At 42.6% G+C, this 22,152-nt stretch overlaps 1 protein-coding gene across 1 annotated transcript in view; it reads right to left on the bottom strand.

Moving 5' to 3' along the window:
* Positions 1-22,152, bottom strand: part of MED4 (mediator complex subunit 4) — a 57,969-nt gene that overhangs the window by 18,989 nt on the left and 16,828 nt on the right. Inside the window, exons 3-5 of the mRNA XM_069205383.1 lie at positions 20,882-21,052; positions 15,519-15,576; positions 10,432-10,518 (exon numbers count right to left, since the gene is read on the bottom strand). Coding sequence (XP_069061484.1) covers positions 10,432-10,518; positions 15,519-15,576; positions 20,882-21,052 — 316 coding nt within the window. The remainder of the gene's footprint in view (positions 1-10,431; positions 10,519-15,518; positions 15,577-20,881; positions 21,053-22,152) is intronic.

Below are 22,152 nucleotides of genomic sequence, written 5' to 3'. Positions count from 1 at the left end.
CCTGAAAGATACAAGGATAAAAATGTGCATTGGTTGCCAATTTAACTCCCACTCTTTACAAAATTAAAAAACAGACAGATTAACCATATCTGGAATGGCAGTAAAAATGATTACAAGAAAACACTTGTTTATGAAAAAGGTTATGGGATAGCATATAGACAGGAGAAACATCTGAATTATTTGATGTGGCTGTTCAATGATATCCCAGTGATTTGGGTGAGTGCTATGAACTGTGTTCTGTCTAGGGTACTGGACAGAATATCGCTAAAGCTGGGTTCCATGTACACTCTTACTAAGCAACTACTGAACCAGGCAAGGAAATTAAACTTAGTGGACTTATGAAGAGACGTATAAAGTAACAGTCCAAGACATCAGGTGTACTCCATATATTCTTTCCCCACATAGCATAGAGAGGGAAAAATCAAATGAAGTATCAAACTCCTGTGTAATGAACTTCTGGACCCTGTTACAGTGAGACTGTTGAACTCTTGACTGAACTATTGTTACTGTGACCTATTCAGCCTTTGACTATGCACACATCTGCAGGTGCTCCTCTCTGCCTGCCTCGGACCGAAGGGTTCAGCAGGTGTAGGACTGCTTGGAATGTGGTTTAATCAGATAAGACGAATAGCAGGCTCAAGGGTCTCTCAAGGGTTACAGGAAAATGCCAGAGCCCATCTCTGTTACTCTTTTTCCTAACATAGGTTTGATTTATGCTCGGACTGTCTTCTTGAACATTCCTGCCCATCATATGTAACCTGCAAAAAGTGTATAAATACATGCTCAACGAAGCACTCTGTGTGATGCTCTAAGACCTATGCTGAGTGTATTACACCACATTGTACAATGCAATAAACTTATGACGCTTTTTAACAGACACTTTGCCTGTAGATGATTGGCTAGTGCTCAGGTTGAACCGGCGAGATTCTGATTACACTCAGGGTCAGTTCCATGACAATTTACTAGTGTCAGAAGTAGGATTGCCTGGTGCACTGTCTGTGGGGGCTGCCGTGACGGGAACAGACAAAGGCCGGTAAGTCCACAGTTCTATCCTACCCACCGGGGACAGTGGTAATCAGCAGGCCAGAAGGGTCCAGGTAATGTGTATGAGGACCAGGGATTAAGAGTGGCAAGATAGTAGGGTCCTACCCTGTTACAAGGGATCCGCTTGAGCCCTCTTCAGGTGAAAGGCACAGGGTCACCCCTTGTTGCCTGTCCCTCTCAAGACTGTCCAGACCTGGGAAGGACAGGAAACTAGTGCTGCGTGTGATTATCGATGTAAGTGTTTTTTCCTCTTCTTAGTGTATGTGGCGTGTGACTATGTGCATGTGTTCTTTCCTGAATGCACGATCTTGACTCTAGGTACCAGGTTGACCGCCGCACCAATCGCAGTGTCAATGTGCTGTAGTTGAAAGCAAGGGTCTCTGTGTGTCCAGCTTTATTTACATGCAAACACCTTTCCATCTCTCTGCTCTGTGACACTGTCTCTGCTTATTTTGTTTCCTTTTCCCATTTCGGCGGCATGGATGGCGATCCCCTTTGTGATTCAACACCTATAGCGCCTATCTACGTGACTGCCCTTGGTGCACTGGAAAGTAAAGAGTGGGTGTTTTAAAAGAGGGGCAGAACAGAGGGTAAAATAACGGAGAAAAGTTTTCTTGTACTCCAGAATACTGCTCCATTAGACAACACAGCGCTCATCTTTGAAAATGAGCATTTCCACCTTTCTCAGGCCAAAGCTAGGGATGGTGATGGCTGTAACAGCTTCACTGTCTAGCAACAACAATAACATTGACTTTGGCTCTTGTTCCCATGACACTGTGGGGTTTGTGTTCTTGTTACAGACTTATAACGTTATTTTCACATCCAAAACCTCTCTACTCAGGGCCTTTTTGGGGAAACACGTTTGACCCCACCAAACAGAAATCCAGATTCCGAGAACCGGTTCTCCTCTCCACACATGGCCAACTTATTCTGCCAATGATTCTCCATCATACTAGAGAAAACAACTTTTTCAGACCCTATGTTAGAATGCCCCCACCCTTTCATTTCAGGCAAGATATTTTCCACTTCAGATGTGCCTTTAGGCATTGCTAAGACCACACCTTGAGTAAGAAGGACCTGCTAATCCGACTCCTAGATGTCCCTGAACAGCTGTGGCATTTGTCAGATGTGAATCTGAACGTTTTCTCTGGGTGGCCCATGAATTTTCTGGGGAACACTCATGCTTTCATCCCTTCAGAATGATTCTGTGCAATCCATTTGGTATTGATCCTAAATTGACAGAATTGAGAGCTGATCCTATTCCAAATCTCACAGGCGGCCTTCTCTTTGGAGAGATTTCTAGCAAGTCTAGCTCTAAATGAGTCTTAATCATTACCTCCCCAGTTCAACATGCGGACAGTTTTTTCAACATCCCCTTATTTCCTCAAACGATGATGTTTGGGGGTGATAGTCCAGCTGCAACAGGGATCAGTTTTCCAGCCATCGTACTTTACACACACTATAACTCCTCCTATATTTTACCTTCAACCTGTTTGCCAGAGCCCATGACAGTCCTGTGCAGGTGATCAATCAAGCCAACCTCTGCCAAACCAAGGTAGGTGCATCTCCTCCATCTTTCTTTCCTCTTCCTCCCATTGGGGATAATATTGCCGAATTCTACACACACACTGGTGCAAAATACCTTCCGCCCTTTGGATCCTACAGACCGCCTCCTCCTACCACAGACTTTTAGGATCCTCCCACCGCCCCTTCCTCTTCCCTCAGCAGAATCTCCCATGGTAGAACAAGAAGTTGCAGATGTGGTTCACAAGGTGCAACCCCCTTGCTCGCATCTTTCATAAGTTCAATTTTCCTGACTCACATGGGACCGCGGTGAGTCTGGGGCAGAGGGGTGTTTAGTGGTTTATCTCATTATCTATCTAGACACCATCCTGGTAAAGCACCAATTGCCAGTTACTTTTTCCCCTTCACAACCTCGGCTTTTTCATACATTTTGAGAAGTCTTCTGCCCAGGTAGAAGACTGTGGTTCAGAACAGACCGTCTCTTGTGGGCTCAAATTTCCCAGAAAGTAAATATGCCTCAATAGGGAACTAAGGTCGACTGTGGCAGCATGTTCCTTACCTCAGACAATCCCTAGGACTTGATCAGCTTTTTGCTACCTCGATCCAAGGCATTTTTTTGCAGTCCCTCTTCACTATTGACCTTTTAAATGTTTGACTCCCACCTTGTTCACAGGATCTCAGACCACATCTCGTTAAGATACTGAATCCTGTGCACAACTTAAGTGGTGGCTGCTCATCATGAAGCCTGGAATAGCAATCCCATCTTTGGTTCTTCCCCAGATTTGATCATCAACTCAGACACCAGTTGATCGGTCTGGGATGCCAAATCTGGCACTTTGACTGGAGGCTTTCGTTCAACTTCAGAGAAAGTGCTTCGCTTTAATGCTCTACAGCTCCTCACTGGCACCTTCGTTATCAAAAGTCTCATCAACCACAGATCTCTTCAGCAATCTCTGAGAACACTGGCTCCACAACAACCTCTAAGACACAATAGAGTAAATTCCCCCCTCCTACTCCATTGCAGACTGCTTCTCCAGACATCTCTAGTAATTATCCAATTGGATGCTGGACCAAAATATTTTTCACTGTCTCACCCTTCTGGGTCTTCTAGACAGCCCTCTTAGCTTCCCATCTGAACTCTCAAGCTTCCAGACTTTTTGAGTTGGCACCAGGACCTAGAAGCTTCAGTGACAGATGCCTTCCTTCAGAACTGGTCCCCATTTTATCCTTATGGCTCACACCATTTGCCCTTCATCCCAGGTGTAAGGAAATAGACTTCTGTAGATTTACCCCTCGTCATACTCCACTCCACCCACCCCCATTTTGAGTTCTAGATACTTAAGTAATGAGCCTGCTAATTAGGACTCAGTGCATATGTGCTGACCCTCAAGTAGTGTATGGCTTATACCCAATTGGCATAAATGATCATACTTATAGGTACCCAAGACCTGTAAGTTAGAATGTTCCCTCAGGGATTGCAACACTTGCTGTGCCACCTTGAGTGGGACAAGGTGAAACATGGCTCCCAGTCTGCCACTGAAGACTGGAAGAAATTCACAACAGTTAGCAGGCAAGGGACGAATTCAATCCTAATTTCTAATACCCAATATTAACTCTTGGTTACAGGGGGTAAATTATTTGCCCTTATTTATTTAATCAATTCACAGCAATGCGGCATCAGACTCATTGGAGAGAAATCTGTCTCTATCTCTATACACAAGTCTACATACAAATATTTACATCTGACATATAAAACATAAATACATGTTCATAAAGCATTCTCATATAACAAAAATCATGACAATGATACAAACAAATAATACAAAAAATACAAAAAAAGGTGTGCCCGTCTTAAAAGCTTGAACAAATAGTCACTATAACACAATTCACAATGTGATCTAATATCAAATGGTAACCAAGGAACTTACACCCAGCTGAACAATACCTAGATGTTTTTTTGGATAGGTATTGTGTAGTGTTCACCCATTTATGCGTCTCAATACATTATAATTCCAAGCCCTTGATTCCATTAAAGAGATGTCGACGTGTTTCGGCCTAGCACTCAAGGCCTCTTCAGGACTGTCAGGGGGCACTGGCAACACTTTAACGCTATGATTAATATCCAACCTTCCGAATTAATGTCCTCTTCCTTTGTTGGTTCTACTCCTAATTAGTCGTGCTACTCGATTTTAGCTATATCCAAGGAAATGTTGGGGTTTCTATTATAGCCCACTCTGTCCACGTTCGGAAGCCTCGCGGAACGCGTCGTGTCTCCTGTCTTCAAGAATTTCTGGTACTTCTTTTCTTCACTCCAGCTCCTTCTTCCCTTTTAGAAGCCCCCATATACCAGTCTTTGCACTACCCTGGCTTAGTTTCAGATACAATTTCTCTGCCGGAGCTATGGCCTCCAGAGGCTCTGCTTGCTGCTTCAAAGCTAGAGGATTTTCTTAGGGATACAAATGGTCTCTGGGAGCGAACTGGAGTATCTTGTACATTAAACCACTTGTGAATAAGTCAGCCTAAGTCCTCTGTAGGCACTGTACTGTCTCATTGTCCTTTAATAAAATAGGGATTTTCCTAGCTTCAGTAAAGAGAAAATCTGAGATTTAATTAAAGACAGTGAGGCAAGTAAAGTATCCCTCCAGGAATGCCCTGCGATTCCTCTTCTGTTTGAGTTTCAATCCTGTAATTCACCTAAAACAAACAGGATGCTATTGCCTACATTTTATTTGTTAATGTCTAAGATGGTTTTGGTTATTCTCAATACTAGTTTATGGTCTGTTGGTTGAGTGCCATTTGTCGTTTCACTTACTTTATGATACTGTGAGATCAGAATGCCTTCACATGATGGCTTCTTAATGTTGCTGCTAGTATTAGATTTTGAGCGACATTTGCTATTTGTGTTCTAAATTAACTCTTCATGTGACTTATAATGGTCAGATTGGTCTCTTTAACAATGATATGTGTAAAATATTAATATAGACTGAATGTTTTAAACAGCTGGAGTATTGGTGGGTAAATTGCGGGTATACAGCTGCCCTTATTGATGTGTGCACAGCATAGAAATGCTTATTTCTAAGCTGGTGTTTGTGTTATTTTGATCTTAAGCCCTTAAAGCAGGGAGAAACTGGTATCACAGAGATAGATACAGCTATCGCGCCGTCCTCCCACCGCCACTCATTTGACAACATTTAAAAAAAACATGTTTCAATGTAAAACGAAATTATGATTTTGGGTGCGTGTGCAGAGGCATTTTTATTATACAAGTTGTACCTTTTTATGTAGTAATTCTTTCTAATGTGACAAAGACTGTTTTAGAACATTTAATTATCGAATGAATAATACTTTTGTATTGCGCCTGAGAGGTTAAAATAATGTCTCACAAGTGACTCAGGAAAAAAACATGCAATACACACTCCTCAGAAAAGATACTCATAAGCCACGTCTGTGCATTCAAAACCACATATTTGGATGTGCAGTGTGTGCTTTTTCAGCAGAATGGGTCACAATGCATTTGCCCATGACTCCTAGGTGTTGGAAAAGCTGGGCATCATACCTCTCTTATCACCTTTGAAAATATGTCCCAAACAACAGACATTTATTAATTTCTAATATTTGTAAAGCACATCTGTGACCATGACTGGTATCCTGGCACTGAAGTGACTAACTGAAGAACAAAGGGGAAAGGAGGAAAAAGGTCAGCAACATCAAAGAAAAGCCAGGTCCGAGACAAGGTCTAATTAGGAAACAGCTAAGTCCTCAGAGCTTTTCGAAATTCCAGCAGCTCAGACTCCGCTCTCAGAGTAGCTGGCAGCAAATTCTGCAGTTGAGCGACTTTAAAAGAGAAAGCTCAACCCCATCCCCATTACAAGCTCTTCAGAATTTAAAAGGCTACACCAAGTTGGCCGTAGCAGAGCACAGCATTCTAGCTGGAACATATCTTTGCAGTTTGCTCTGAATACCCCTTCAAAGCAAACTGCAAAGAAATGCTCCTTTGCAGTTTGCTTTGAAGGGGTACTGGGCCCTTCCCCTGTAGTGCCTTAAACACCAGGCACATTGCTTTAAGAAAACACATCTGGTCTATGGGGAGCCAGTGCAACTCCTTAAGAGCACTAGATGTTGAGGATCTACGGGGTCTATTTAGTTCTAATTTAGCGGCACCCGACTGAACTCAGGAGTTTAACCATAAAATCTGGTGCACCCAAAAGGATGGCATTACAATAGTCGAAACGGCAGAGTATGATACTTCTGGTGATTGAAGACCTGGCTTGTATCGGTAGTACTGAAAATATCTTTGAGACCGCGCAGTACGGCAAAGCAACAACCTGCCACTTTAGTCACATGCTTCTCCAAAAAGAGATGGGCAAACATAACTTCCAAATTTCGCACAGCTTCCGAGGAACTCATCTCAATTTCCGTAGGAAGAGGCCAGAAGTTTGAGGGTAGTGGAATTGAACCCTTGCCTGGGGCACAAAGAAATTCTGTTTTCTCCCCATTTAGTTCTGAAGAGTTAGCATCCATCCATCCATTCCACAATATTAAGCATGCAGGATTGAAAGGAGGAAATCGCATCCTGTTGTTTAAGTGACAAGATCAATTGTCTCATCAGCTTAATTTATAACCAAAATGCTGTGGGTTTTCATTAAAGTGATTATAGGCTTCATGTAAACATTAAATAGGATTGGACTTAATGGCGACCCTTGTGGTACCCCTTGTTAAAGCCTTCTAAATTCCAAGAAATACGGGGGCAAGGTACCACCTGCCTCCGTTCCTGTAAATAAGAGCGCATCCATCTTAGTACCATACCACTTAAGCCACAGGACTCTATCCTTGTTGGAAGAGTCTCATGGTTAATTTATCAAACGCCACAGACAGGTCAAACACCAATGACAGCCTGATCATTATCTTCTCTCCTACATAGCTCGTCCATTGCACTTAGAAGGGCTGTCTCAGTACCATGACTGGGCCTAAAGCAGAATTGTTCTGCCTCCAAAATAGAGTGATCTTCCAAATAGCGTGACAGAACGCCAACGTACCGCTCCAGAATCCTCACTGGGAAGAGAAGGAGAGACACAGGCCTAAAATTACTCAAAATGGCAGGATCTGCTGAAGTTTTTTTCCAATAGAGAAGAGACCATAGCCTTTTCCCAAATTCTAGGAACCTCTTCTGTTCTTGGCAATAAATTACAAAGTGCCCTCAATGGCGGAAAAAGCTCTTCAGCCCATTTCTTCCACTGTCTGGAAAGCAGCAGGTCTAAAGGGAATCCTGACATAGTGGTCATGGCAATATTAAGGAAGTTTTCCTCTGAGATTGGTTCAAAACAGTCCAGTTGACAATCCGTTCTTACTACCATCTTTTTCTACTGTTGCAATGCCATATCCTCAGCACAGGAAATGATGGCAAAGAAGGTACCTCACAAACAAGATTTTTCCTTGTCCGATTTAGAAGCAATATCCTCTATAATTTATGCAATCTTACTCTCACATAACTCTGCAAAGGGACAATATTATTATTATTCAAGCATTGGGGCTTGGATATCTCATGTAGTGTATTAAACCTCTTTTTTGCACTGTTGGGTGCTGTTAGAATAGAATTGGTGTACTATTCTGCCCTCACCTCCCTTTTCTCCTTTTTATATTTGCTCAAAGCTGTCTTCAGCTCTAGCTTATCCACACCTGTGTAACCTTTCCATTTTCTTTTAATTTGCATACAAATCAGTGTAGCAGCCTGTAACGACTCATTGAACCATGGTGCAGTAGGTCACTTCCTGGGTGTTAGTTGGGCAAAGGGAATACATTCATCCAATTTAATAGTGATTTCGTCATTAAATGTTTTACAGGTAATCTCAATAGAATCCTTAGAATCAAGTGTTTGAAAAATCAAACCCTGTTGAGCTTTCACTAATTTCTGCGAGGCTCAGTTGAGTGACTGAGCTAGATGCCTTCAGCAGATGACCGGGTTCATGCATAAATAGGTGGAAGGAAATTAATTAGTCCAACACAATGGAGAAATATTATTAACCGTGATTACATTTTCAGTAGCAAAAATAAGATCCAGTGTACAACCACCTTGATGAGTAGGACCGTGGACAAATTGTTAGAGACCTGCAATCTCACTCACAGTTCACAGCTCTTTTCCCAAGACAGATCGTTCCTCATCAGTCCAAAGGTTAAAATCACTTAACATAACAAAGTTGGCATGCGCCAGGGCCAAGTCGGATATGACCTCTGTAAAAAGAATGGAGGCGCGGGAATCGGTGAGTCAGGGGGGCCTGTAGCCTAGTGCCCTGGCAAAAACACTACCTCTCTTTGATCTAAGAAAGAAGGCCGATTACTGCTATACTCTCCGTATTATCCACCATTGTCACAAAAGTCTCACCTGTGATAGAGAAGGACTACTCCCTCTCCCTTTTTGGTCCAACGTGGTTTATGTATAGCTTTAAAGCCTACTGGACAGGCCTTATCTAAATCTGCCACAGATTCTGTGGTGGTCCAGGTCTCTGTAATAAACAAATAATCTAATTCTTCTGACTCCAATAGCAGGCTAATTTCTGTAGAGTGTTTTACCAGAGATCTAGCGTTGACTAGACCACATTTGAGAAAGGCATGTCTAATGCTTACTTCAAGGGAATCTGGGGAGTCTTGCTTCCCACTTTTTTTTTTACAAATGATAGTTTATCCATGTTGACTAAATCAGCCTTACTGACTCAATAGGTTTTGCTCATTGTACGTTTCAAGCAACTTCTCAGGTGCCTGTGACATAGGTTTTGTTTCATCATTTTGAAAAGAAAAATCAGATTGCTTTGTATTGGCAAGCACTTCTAAAGCCCACAACCCTGATCTTATATCACTAATGTTAAAGAAAGAAGGGTAGTCAAGCATGATCTTACTCAATCTTACCACATGATCCTTAGTGTAAGTGATCTTGGTATCTATGGCATTACAGGCAGCATGGGTTGCACTGAGTGTGACCGGAACGTGGAGGGGCGCAGACGGGCTTGCCTTTGGCGCGCCATCAGTGTGGTAGTGCCAGCCCTCCTTTTTATTTCTTTCCCCAACGACTAAACTGTTAACCAAAATGGCAGTCCCACTCCAATAGGTGTAGACACAGACAACTGTGCAAAGACATTGTGTGCAAGTGCCACTTTCGAAGGTGAAGTACAGATGGGGTTCCTGGTACCATCAGAGTGATGCTCATCCTACATGCAATGCTGATAGCAGGGCAGCTTTGGTAATAGAAGTAAAATTTCAACAACCTCCATAATGCCTCAATCAAAACAGGACGGCCATTTGCCATTAGCGTTCATTTGTGGGTTCAAGTAAAACACAACTGAATAGCCCTTCCAATGCATTCTGGTCAAAGTGATCCATCTTTACAGGTAGCAATTCTTCATGTGAACATAGCTTGATAAGGATTAATTTCTTCAATGTTTCATTTTCTTAACCTCAAAACACAAGTTTCACTCTTAAGGAAGTCTTTAGTGAAGCATAGCAAGTACAAAGTGCTGAACTTGTTTGCAGCATAGTAGTTAAGGACCAGTACCTTCTTAACCATTTATCAAACAGCATGTTACTGGAAGGGTCATCATGGTCCTCTTACCTCCTTTTTAAGGCAGTCTTGAAATACAGACATTGAGAGGCAAGTGTCACTTTGAGGTGAAGACTACAAAACAATCTTAACACCAAGAATCTATTCTCAACCCCCCCCCCCTTTCATGCCTTACAAAGGAAGAAATAAGCAGTTTTTTGTGCTCAACTTAAAGAACATTCCTGGTTTGCACTACCACCAGAATCCATTAATGTTTTGTGAAGCAATCCACCAATACTTTAAACAGAATGTTGTAGTAAGAGTATGAACGTTACCTGGTACCCATGTTAGAGGAGCACACACAGCGTTGCTTGCACTAATTCGATGAGCATATTTGATTAGTTCTTCAGAAGAAATAGCCCCTGGGGGAAGAAAAAAAAAGATTAAACATTTTTATACAGAAAAGGTATCTACTATAAGGCTCAAGTGATTTATTGTGAATCGAATGCCTTATCCCGTAAGGTAATTAACACCATGAATGCTTTATGTTCAATTAACAGACTGCATTTAGTATTAATGCATTTCAGAAGTCTTCAGATCTATTAAATCAAGAATTTCCCTCTATATCTTTGCCACTTCAGCTGGTCTCATCCAAGATGCAGAGGCAAGACTGATTTTGCCAAATGAGATATCCCACAATATGAAAAGTGCTTCCTATAGGTGCGTATCGTACATTTACAACCATCTTCAACTACCACCTGGAGAAAGTGTCAAACAAATCTAAAACAAGTGGGGAACCTAATTCATGATCAGGCCAAATTACTTGGCAACAGGATCATGGGGGGCCATCAGTCTTGGACGGAAGCTAGAGAGGTGAACTAGTTTGGGAAATGTTCAGCAGTTTGTGCAGCAAATAAAAGCAAGCCAAGAGCTTCTCGAAGATTAGAAGAGGTGAAGCCCAATCACTGGTCCTCTTAAACTGTCACCTGTATTCACATACAACATGACAGAAAAGTTGGAAAGCTAGGTATATTATTTTATTAAAGAGAAGCTTTGAGATGACATTGTTCGGCGAGTGGAAGAATGAGTTTTAATGAAGTCAAAACAAGGACATGCCTTTTTGGCATTTAGATCCATCTGCTCTCTCGACACAAATCTTACTTTATATGCTAAGTGCAGATTTACTCATAATATAAACCAATAAGTAGCATGCCCACAAGGCCAAGAAAATTGCTTTTGTAAACAACTGTCTTTCCTCCTTAGCGCCTACAAAGTCAACGCCCCTGTACCCATTAAGCTGGGGGAAAAAAAAAAAAATGTATTTCAAAACTAAAATATAAAAATGTAATTGCAGGTAGCTGCCAATACATTAAAAATTCAGAAGTAGAATACTGCAAGCATCTCAAAATCTGTACTCATTTTAGGGATGCTAGAATTACAAAAATAAAACTGCAAGCACATGATCGAGATCTATGATGCACAAAAAAGCAAAAGGTGGCAACATTTTAGCAGAGTTCCCAGCCTGGATCCCACATCTGTAAACAAAGACTAAGCATCAAAAGTACAATTACTGCATAGCCATTGAACAATTAAATATAGCTTTCCTGAAAAAAAGTATTAATTTCATCTGACTAAGAAGGAATCATGATAATAGTGAATGAAAATTTTAAACACCATTTTCCATCGTTCCCACTGGCAAAACAAACAAGGTAAACTAGTTAGGCCTTTAGCTCAGAAAATGATAGCATTATTGCACTTTACCAGTAGGGTAAAGTTTTGTACCACTGTAAAATAAGAGGTCTTGCACTTTGGCAGAGTGAGCTGTAACAAAAACTTCAAAAAATGTAGAACATGGTTGCTCTTCAAAGCAAGCATGCCCGTTCAAACATCTGCTGTACTTTTATTTAGCAACACATTAAAAATGATAAATGAGTGGCCACTCAGTTTACATGACATTTTTTGCTGCAGTGATATAGCGGTTGGGTTGCCCAACTAAAAAGCAGCTACAGGAGGGGCCTTAGGGCGGACACACTGTGCACTGAGCGCCCGGCTCAACGAGCTTGGAGTCTGGCAGCCACCACAAGAAGCTGTGCGGCAGTAATCAGCAGCCCCACAGAAGTGGTAGGCTCACCCGGCTTGTGCTGCAAGGCTTGGTGCAGCACACCGGGTCAGTGAGGTGCGGCCCATGAGTAAGGCCCAACAAGAGGAGTTTGGGGTCCATTTCCTGAGCAGTATATGGCAGAAGATCAGAGGGTAGTGCCCAGCGGTACCTCTGATGGTGTTTTCTGAGTGATGGCCAGCTTGGGAGCACCCTGGGGGGCCCGTTTGTCTGTTGGGGGAGACAGGCTTGCTCAAGGTGTTTAAAGGGGTGTGGTTCGGCACCTGGGTGCAGATACAGTTGATACAGCTCCTGTGGCTTGAGCTTGGAAGGCGAGCCGGGACCGGCAGTGACTTTGTTGGCTTAGTCTTCGCGCTTCCTGACCTGGGGATGCCCTGGGGGCCCTGTTTGCCTGTGAAAAGTGAGGGAGGCTTGATTTCAGTGATTTGCAGGGTGCAGTTCAGCACCCAGGAGCCTTGAGATGGTAAATATGGGGCCTAAGGTCTGGATGAAGGGCTGAGCCCGATGGGGTCTTGTGCGTACCTGCGAAAATGTTCACTCACTCCCCCCCGAACCATGTTGGTGCTTTGAAGGGGCATCAGGGAGAGTTTGGGGCGTGGATCAACGACCAGCAATGGACTGGAAAACGAAGCCTGCTACCCAATATGGCTACCAAGTGGCAGGTTGCTATTGGCACCTTAGAGGTGGCACGGACGACTAAGGACCTGGTCAGCTGTGAATGAGGACTGTGGGGACCACTCCCCACTACCCCTTGGCTGAAGGCCAAACCTGGGCCCCTGAGGAGTGAACTGACCAGCGGTTTCCTGAGAGGAGGCCTGTGGTGGGTTTGGGGATGGTCAAATTGAGATTGAAAGACCCTGGCATGGCCACAGGCAGTGGCCCCATCAGAGGGCCCACTGCCTGGGACTCGTAAGAGACAGGTTTCTCCTGCAGTACAGAGGACATTGGACAAGATTCTGGAGGGCAAGGTCAAGGAGACAGCTGTGACTGTTTGGGAGCTCCGGCCAGCGCATAAGTCCCTACAGTAACAAATGGCAGATTTCACAAAGGAGACGAAGATCCTGGAAACTAGAGTGGAGGACTCCGAGGGTCACAATCAGCCCAACAATATGTGGAGCATGGAGCTGCTCAAGGGTCCAGAAGGCAGCAATATGGTTGCCTATTTGGAAAACTGGATTAAAACCCAGGTGGCCCCTGCTGAACTTAGTTCATTCTTTGCCCTCAAACGTACAGCCACCGACAGCAGTGGTGGCCAATATGCTACATCATCATGACTAAAACGCTGCTCAGAAGGCATTTACAGGCAGTCCCTTCCGAATTGATATTGCGACCATGTTCTTGGAGTTCACCGCGACAATGCAGGCTAAAAGAGCATCCTCCTTGGAGGTTGACAGTAGTTTAAACAGGAGCTGCGGGAGGCGGGACTGAGGTACACCCTCTTGTCCCCTGCTAAGCTGCAGGTTTTGTTGGAAGAAAAACACCCACATCTTCCTGAACCACGCAGATGCTTGAGAGTGTCTGGATCATTACCGGGCAGAGGGATCACACAGTGGCTGGACGGTGCGAACTTGGCTGAACTGAGAAAACTCCTTAGGTCGTGTGCCTAACCAGGGATCACTACTGGCCCAGTTTTTGCAGCAGGTGCCTGGTAAGGGGATGAGAGATGGCCCACTCCTGGCCACAGCGCTCTGCTACTGGGGTCGATGTGTCTGGTTGACACTGAGAAGTCCGTTGTATACCTCCCACACACACACTCCCACTGATGGGGCTTCCACATGGGGACCCTCCCACGGCTTTCTCGGCAGCATTGCTGGTGACTTGGATGGAAGAGGGGCTGGTGACAGTGGCAGCCTGTTACGAGGCCTCCACACTGATGCCTTTGGATGTACTTATTGAGGTGCATGGCTTACCCCCCTGACAGTTCCTTACATACAAGGCATTATCTCAGACCTTGCGGCACTCTGGAAGGCAGGAGTGGACAATCCCCATATGCATATCTTGCATTTCTTGTCGTCTTTTGGAGTGGGTAGACATCTCGTGAAATGGCTTTATAGCACCCTCAATAGGATGGTACGGAAGTCTTTGGTTAGCCTTAGATGGAAATGGTGTGGAGTAAATGGAAGGGACATTTCAAACCAGGAATGGGAAAGGATACTGGCTTACCCGAAGAGTCATGTGGAATATTCGTTTTAAAGTCATTCAGTTTAATGACTTTCATCAGACCTACCTCACCCCAAAGAAACTCACTGCAATATATGGAGGAGGGAGGTGGAGAAGGGGGGGAAATACTAAATGCTGCCCCTGTTCTGTGCTGGCAGTGGCAACATTTTGTCACATGACCTGAACCTTCGCTCATGCGGGGGAATTTTGGGCCTCTGTGGTGCAGAGGTTGAATGTGATGCTCAGCAGCACTATGCCGTGCACCTTGGGAGTATGCTTATTGGGATCCTTCCTCATACAAAACCCAAGAAAGTGGGGAATCATTTTCTAGATTTAGCACATATACTGGCCAGTAGGCAGATTGCTATAACGTGGAAGTCAGCAGCTGGTCCAGTGGTATCTTGGTGGGAGGCCACTGTCAGGGGACGAGCCCGCGCAGAGGACCAAGCACTCCGCAGGGTGGAGGTTCGGGGGTTGTAGAGTAGAGCGATAGTGCCTCTTTGGGCAGAAGTGGTGGATGTATTTGAGCATCCCGAAAGCAAGAGCAGCTCACCCTCTGGTAGCTCAGGGTCTGGAGATGAAGATGGAGTGGCTTGCTAGAGAAGGCTTGTTAATATCGTAGAAGCTTTAGGAAGTGATTGCCACTGAAATTGGCTGCCTGCAATTGTGACTGGACGTGCCCTGGTTGTGCTGCTGCCTAGTACAGTGGATGTGAATGAGCCCCAGTTTGCATACCTATACTCTGAAATGGGGCGACTCCCCGGCTCCTGTCACCTGACCTCCCACCTGTTAGATGTGCTTTATGCTAGCCCACCTGGAACCTCCTGTTCGAAATTGTTTATTTTGATCCTTTGTTTTCAGTATGTCTATCTTTCTACTCTCATATTAAAGAAATCTGTGCTGAACTTAATCTCTTTATACACCCAGTTGACAGGAGAACAGGGTGGGAAAGTGAACACTAGTTTGTATATAGTCTGATTTGGAACTCAGCGGCAGGCCTTATATTGTACCCCTCTCTGTGGGCATGATGGATAGGACAATGTTTTATTATTATGGTCAGTGAATGTTTAACACTGCGAACATTGCAATAAAAATACTTTAGAGTTGAACATTTGTTTAGGAATTGAAACAGAAGACACTGACCTTTTCTTGCCTTATCTATTGATTTTAGTTTCTCCTTCGCTTGGTATACAGCTGTTGCCTAGTAACAAAAAAATCTTTAATTAGTATAGATGTGTTTAATTATTAGTAATGCGAACTGTCAATTTACCACTTCATAACTACTGTAGCAACAATACAAAAACAATGATGAATTGGTCTTCCAAATACAATGCTCATGCCTTGTTCTCAAAATGTAAAATTACCTAATGTTTGTTAGGACTTTTGTCCAAGTCAGTGAGAAATGATCTACGAGCAACAGTAAGCACTGAACTCCAACTATGGCAGCATATCAACAGCCCTTTTACCTTCCCTTAACACTACCACAAAAAGTTGATATTTCAAATGTATGACAACATGGAAGAAGTGACCAACTATTGAAACAATATAGAGGGATCTATGGTGGACTAAGCAAGAAAAGTCAGATAATAAATCTTGTAGCTGAAATTTCTCCATGTTACCCAACCAGGAATCAGACTCTGGTTGGAAATGCACAGTCTAACTATTCCTTGTCTTCTACTGTCATCTGGTTTACCATTTGGTCTCACATAACGATGAAAGAATTTAATTCCACAGCCATTGGGTCTCACACAGTGCAGACACTAAATATCATTTATCCTAATTTCTCCAAATACAGCTTGATAGTTGGCGTGTTGGCTGCCCTTGTTATAGATAACTATGTTGTGATTTTCATGTCACAGTCGGACTATCAAACATCAGAAAATACCCCCAACCCCTTCACCCCTACTCCCCCTCACCCCCAAAACTCCCTGCCATCCAACCCCCTCAACCCTACCAAACCTCCACACCCTCTCCAACCCCCATCCCTCACCCACTCCAACTCCAACTCCCTCCCCCAACTCCCTAACCCCACCACCGAACCCCCAACATCCATTCCAGACCCCCTCACCCCATTGCGGGCACCCATCTGAAGCTAGGCTTGGAATCTCCCTGAAATCCATCTATCTAGCCACTTATTAAGTACCAGGAAATCAATAGGGTTTTTACTCTAGGGTGCTCAATTATATATGCTCTCATGGCACCAAGTAGAGAGGCAGTAGATTTACAAAACATTCTGGCGGTTTGGCAAACAATAACATGGTATGCAAAAACTGTTTAGAACTGGGTCCCTCAGATGGGACCAACCCAAAAATGAACAGGCCCCAAACTTCGAACAGCTAGAATTCCTGTATTTGACAAACGGAATCAAAATATGATCCTTTTAACGGCAAAGGATAATTACCAATTCTCAAAGAGTTTCCCAAAGTAAAAAGAGTTCAGTCTCCTCTGAGGAACGGCACCAAGTGTTTGCCCTCTCCTCCCAGAAAATATCAGAGACCATCCTTTAGCTTCTCAAAACAGCAACTATTGCTTCCTCCATCAACAAGAAAACCAAAAGGTCCTGAGATCCCTGCAGCAGAACTTGAAGGTTTCTTGGGTTGCCCCAAACAGATCCACTAGTAACACTGTATGACATTTGACTAGCCAAACTGTGCCTAAAGCTCCAACACGAAGTGAATTTAAGACCTGATGTACTAAAAAAAAAAAAAAAAAAAAAAAAAAGTCACAAAAAGTAGCTTCAAATTGCACATTGACATTTATACGACCAGTCTCAGATTTTACTACTCCATCTATGTTCTAACATGTTGCATCACAAAATCTCAAATTACGGTGGCCTGTGTGGGGTCTAAAGAGTGTGGTTGGTTGGGGAGGTGAGATGGGGGTGTGGGTGGATGACACCAGTATTTGTTTTTAAGGCATCTGCATGAAGGATATTTAAGGGTTTAGACCACTGTCCATTTTAGTCCATTTACATTTCTTTCTGCTCTAGTTTGTCTTCAGCTAGTTTTCCTGTTGGCACAGCAGTTTTCAGTGTAAGTCAACATGCAGAATGTGACACTCCATTCTTCTTGGTCCATTCTGGCAGGTCCCCCATTAGGCGGGCAAAGTGGAAGAATTTAAAAAAAATATTATTCAAGAGTCTGTGATACTAACTGGAGTACAGAAAGGAGGTTGGGACTGTTGTTACACATCTAGGTGTAGAGACCCAGGACGTTGTGGAAAACTTGTCATAGTTGACCCAGTAAGAAGGTCAGGGCTCAATGAGAAGGGCACTCAGAAAAACTCTTCTGCACTACCTTAGAGGTTTACTTTTTGGTCACAGCATTCAAAGTGAGAATGAGTCAGCTGAAGAATACATCACAGTGGTCAAGAGTTGACAGCTTTCTGCAAATTTAGAGGGCTACACAAGTAACACATTAGAAACCAGTTTCTCTTGAAATGCAAAAGTCACAGAATTCATAAAGAGCTTTGGATCAAGACAGGAGTTTCCAGTAGAAAAGGTTAGATCAACAGCAAAAATGAAAGAGCACACAAAGTTTTATGTGGATGAACTGAGGGAAGAAATTGGTGAAGGCTGAAGCGAGTTCTATTATAAGCCTATGGTGAAGCTTAGGGATCAGTGCTATTGATGTGACCAGGTGGCTCATGTGGCCAGCAGAAAGGAGTGTCTGGCTTAGTGTGCAGTATGAAGCATGTGGATGCACAGGCCGCTTCTTGAAATGCTGCAGAAACAAACATAGATGGAAAGCTGAAACATTTTGGAGTGAAGGAGACTCACAAGGATATAGTTTAGTAAATGAGTGAAACAAATCCAGGCAATTCCACAGATGTTGTGTTGGTGGACAAACTGTTAAGCAAGATGTTCAACTCTTGCTCTAGTCTAAGTTATTCAGAGGTTGTGTACAGACTTTTTCATTTTGGAGCTAACTTTGGGGTTCAATTGAGTACAGGAAGAGTAATTTGGATAAAGTGTCAAAGATGATAACAATTTGGATAAAGTGTCAAAGATGATAACATTTTGGATTGTCACTGTTAAAAGGATCTGGGTGTTTTCCCTTGCTCCTAATGGTCAAACACAAGTGACTGTGTGACAAATAGTGGAAGGTTGTGAAGATTTTGGCAGTAGGTTTACGGATATTTTCAGTAGGAAATTAGAATGTGTAAAGAATGTTGTTCACCACATAATACTAAAAGCTGGATCCATTCCCTTAATTTCTAGAGTTAGAAGGATGCCTTTGAGCATTCAGGATGCAGTGTGCAGATAAGTTGGAGAAACTGGAGTTGGTTGGTATGATCTTACCTGTTTAGGTTACTAAATAGTTGGTTCAGGTTGATTTGCCTAGGAAGGATAGTGCGCCAATACACCTCTGCGGGGGATCTCAGGACCCTGAATAAGAGGTTGTTATTCATAAGTTTACTGTGCCAAAAATCATTGAAATGTGGTCAACATTAGCCAATGCAAGGTATTTCACTATCTTTGATCTGGCATCCGCCTACCATCACATTAGAATACATCCTGATTCTCAAGATCTCATTGCTTTTGCAACACTCATGGGGGATGTACAAGTTTGTGAGGATGCCTTTTCTGCTTGTTTCAGTCACCTCAGTTTTCCAGAGTCATGTTTTCGGTCTTGGGAAATATTAAGGTGTGCACTGCTTCTAGGATGAAGATCTTGTATTTGACCCGAACAGACGTAAGCACAGTGAGCGCGCTTGAAAAACTTAAGAAGGTGATGAAGACTGATACTAAACATGGACAAGTATTTCTTTGGCAAAGAGAAAATATTGTAGCAAGCTCATACTGTGATGAAGCAAGTTATGAAATTCAAGCAGGATTTAGTAGACCCCCATTTGTTGTTTATGCACTTTGAGCAACGGAGAGGAGATAATTTGTCTCTTGGCACAGTTGAATTTTAACGTTGTTTTCTGCATAGCTTAACAGGGAAGATCAATAAGATATGGAGTTGTTTGTGCATCAAAGATTGTTTGTGAAGCAAGGAGTACATGATTGAATTTGAAATGGTTAAATCTGACCAGAGAGGTACCCGATATAAAGGCCATTTCTCCAGAAAGAGGCAAAGGTAGTTATGGATGACAGCATTAAAGGGTTGGGTGCAGTGTTGTTGCAAGTGGATGTGGGTGAGAAAAGCACTACTACATATGCCTTACAGTGTGCAGAAGTCAATTATTCTGTAATGAAGAAGGAAGCATTGCCGGTCTGCTGAGCCACCCAGAAATTTAGTGTTTTTCTTTAAGATACTGTTTTCTCCTTTTGGACAGATCATAAACCTTTGAGAGAGTTTTTTCTTCCGTGAAAGGTTTGGTTTGGTCTCATCCAGGATCAGGAAGTAGGTGGTGGAGTTGCAGGTATACACATTCAATACATAACACACTACTGGAGTCCGAAATAGTGCTACTTATCAAATTAGGTAGAGAGGAGTTTAATGAGGGTGTTTATGAAGAGAATACAGTTTGGCTGGAGGTGTTAGCCTTTTACCTGAAGACACAATCTCAGACTAGGCATACAAAATGAGGTTGCTCAGAACAAGGGTTTGGTCTCTTGCTTCCACTATACTAGGGACAGATGGAAGAGGTTCTTCAGTCATGTTGGCAGTCAAAGAAGAAATTGTCCGTGGACGGTCTAGTCTTAGGAGGCAGTAGACTGGTGGCTCCTTGTAGTTCACACATTAAGAGTGATACAGCCCATAAGGGGCACTTGGGAGTAGTAAAGACAGAGGAGAAAATTCAATCTATTATAGGAGGTCTGGTCTCATTTTGGAGGTTGAAAGGAGAACAAAATAAACACCATGAAAAAGGGTGCTCCATTCACTGCTCAAATGATGAATGCGCGGTACTAGTGCAACTATAAGAAAAAATGTGCAGCCACTACAGCAAAAGAAAACAAATGTGTCTGTCTAATATTTATTTGTGAATTAGTCCAAGCCCTGCATATCAAAACGTGATTCTGCAGCTAGCTTTTTTTTTTATTATCAAGCAATGGTAGATGCCAAGTTATCAACTTACTTCAGAAAAGCAATCTGTTTACGGACATTTGTCTACAGATGCTATTATACAACACCATGTTTGTCCAAAGCACCTTCATGTTACTTGATGAGGAAAAGCTCCTGGCTTTTGTGAGCCTGCCCTTGGGAGCTCAACTTTATTCTCTTAAGGCTCGATTCAAAGTGCGCATCTGTGCCTTTCGGGCTTTAAATAAATCCTGCATCTGGAAAGGTAAAGTTCTTTTTATATATAGTATTGCATTCCTAAACAATTGTTTTCCAAAGTTTTGTCTCATATCAGCACCAATGTTCTGTGGTACCACAGAAAGAGGATGGAACAGTTTAGTACCTCTGAATAGGGATGCACTGGCAGACTCCTCCTGTTTAGAAGGATCACACTTTGAACATAAAAATTGATATTTCACAAATTCTTTCTCCTTCCTAAAAATAAATCTCACTTTTGTTAAAAAGAGTAAATACAATAGGCACTTGTGCTCAACTTACCAGCATGTGCTCTGCATCTTTCAATTGTTTCTGCAGCTGCTGAATGTCACTGTCCCTCTTCTCCACTTCTTTGTGTAAGAGCTGCATCTCCTCGTGCACTTTTCCTTGCTCAAAAGCCAACTTCATTAACTCTTGAAACTCTCCATCTCTTTGAATAAGTAAATCCAGGATCTGTCGTACAACAAACTATGGTTAATCAACATAATATCTGGATTGGTTTCTTACACAAACCAAACATCTGGGTTGAAAAAGTTCTCCAGAATGAAATCGTTCCACAACACCTAACCTTCCAGTAAAAATAATTATATATTTATAAACGGATCTATATAACTACCAACTTAATTTTAAAAAAAAGTAAGAGGATTTGTGCAATCTAGGAATTCATTTAAAAGGTTCAAACAACTTTAAAAAAGTTTAATACATTCCACTCCATTCTAGGTACATCATGATGTGTATGCCACTACTTTTCATAAAATATCTTTGTGGTTTCTCCAATTATTCCTTTAAAGATAATGCCACCAGTGATCATAATAGTAAATAATTGCAGATATAATTAGAATACTGCATAATGCACTACGTAATTGCAACACACCATTAGGACAATATTCACGTCCTGCCTTTTAACCACATGCACAATTATTCAGATTGCTCGAACATTCTGAAACTCCAACATTTAATAATGGATCTTTTTTTACATTAGTACAAATACACTCCCAGTCTCAATACTTCCTAACCAACTATGTAATTCAACACTTCATCCATCCCAACTACTTACACCCTCTCCTACGTTTTTGTTTCAACAACCAATTTCACAATTTCTAGGACCTAGAAATGGTATCAAACATTTAACAATTCATTGTTCCTTCAAGGACATGGTACCACTCAAGAGTTGTATGTTGGCTCCCTTTACAATTTTTCATTTTACTAAAGCAACAGCAGGTTATATTTAACAAACATCTTTTTAGATGCATGCACAAATCAACCTCTTGAACACAAACCCACCGAGCGGTTTCTCGTGCAATTCAATGTTTTGACTGATGGGGCACATTAATGGGCATATCACAGAAGACAACCCTCTACCCCTAACTCCCCCAACATGGGCAAAACATCTCATGTAGTGTATAAATACAACAGTGTGTACACATCATAGGGGTTACATCTCTTTTTTGAATGTGTAGTAGTGCTAGAATGGTGGCGACAAGCATTTCACAATCCCCACTCAACGTTGTAAACATTATTTTATCAACTAATGCTAGCTTCCGTTTGCATGA

The sequence above is a fragment of the Pleurodeles waltl genome, chromosome 8, assembly GCF_031143425.1.
Source record: "Pleurodeles waltl isolate 20211129_DDA chromosome 8, aPleWal1.hap1.20221129, whole genome shotgun sequence".
NCBI classification, from domain to species: Eukaryota; Metazoa; Chordata; class Amphibia; order Caudata; family Salamandridae; genus Pleurodeles; species Pleurodeles waltl.
The sequence above is the reverse complement of the archived record's forward strand: the minus strand, read 5'-3'. Positions and strand labels throughout refer to the sequence as shown.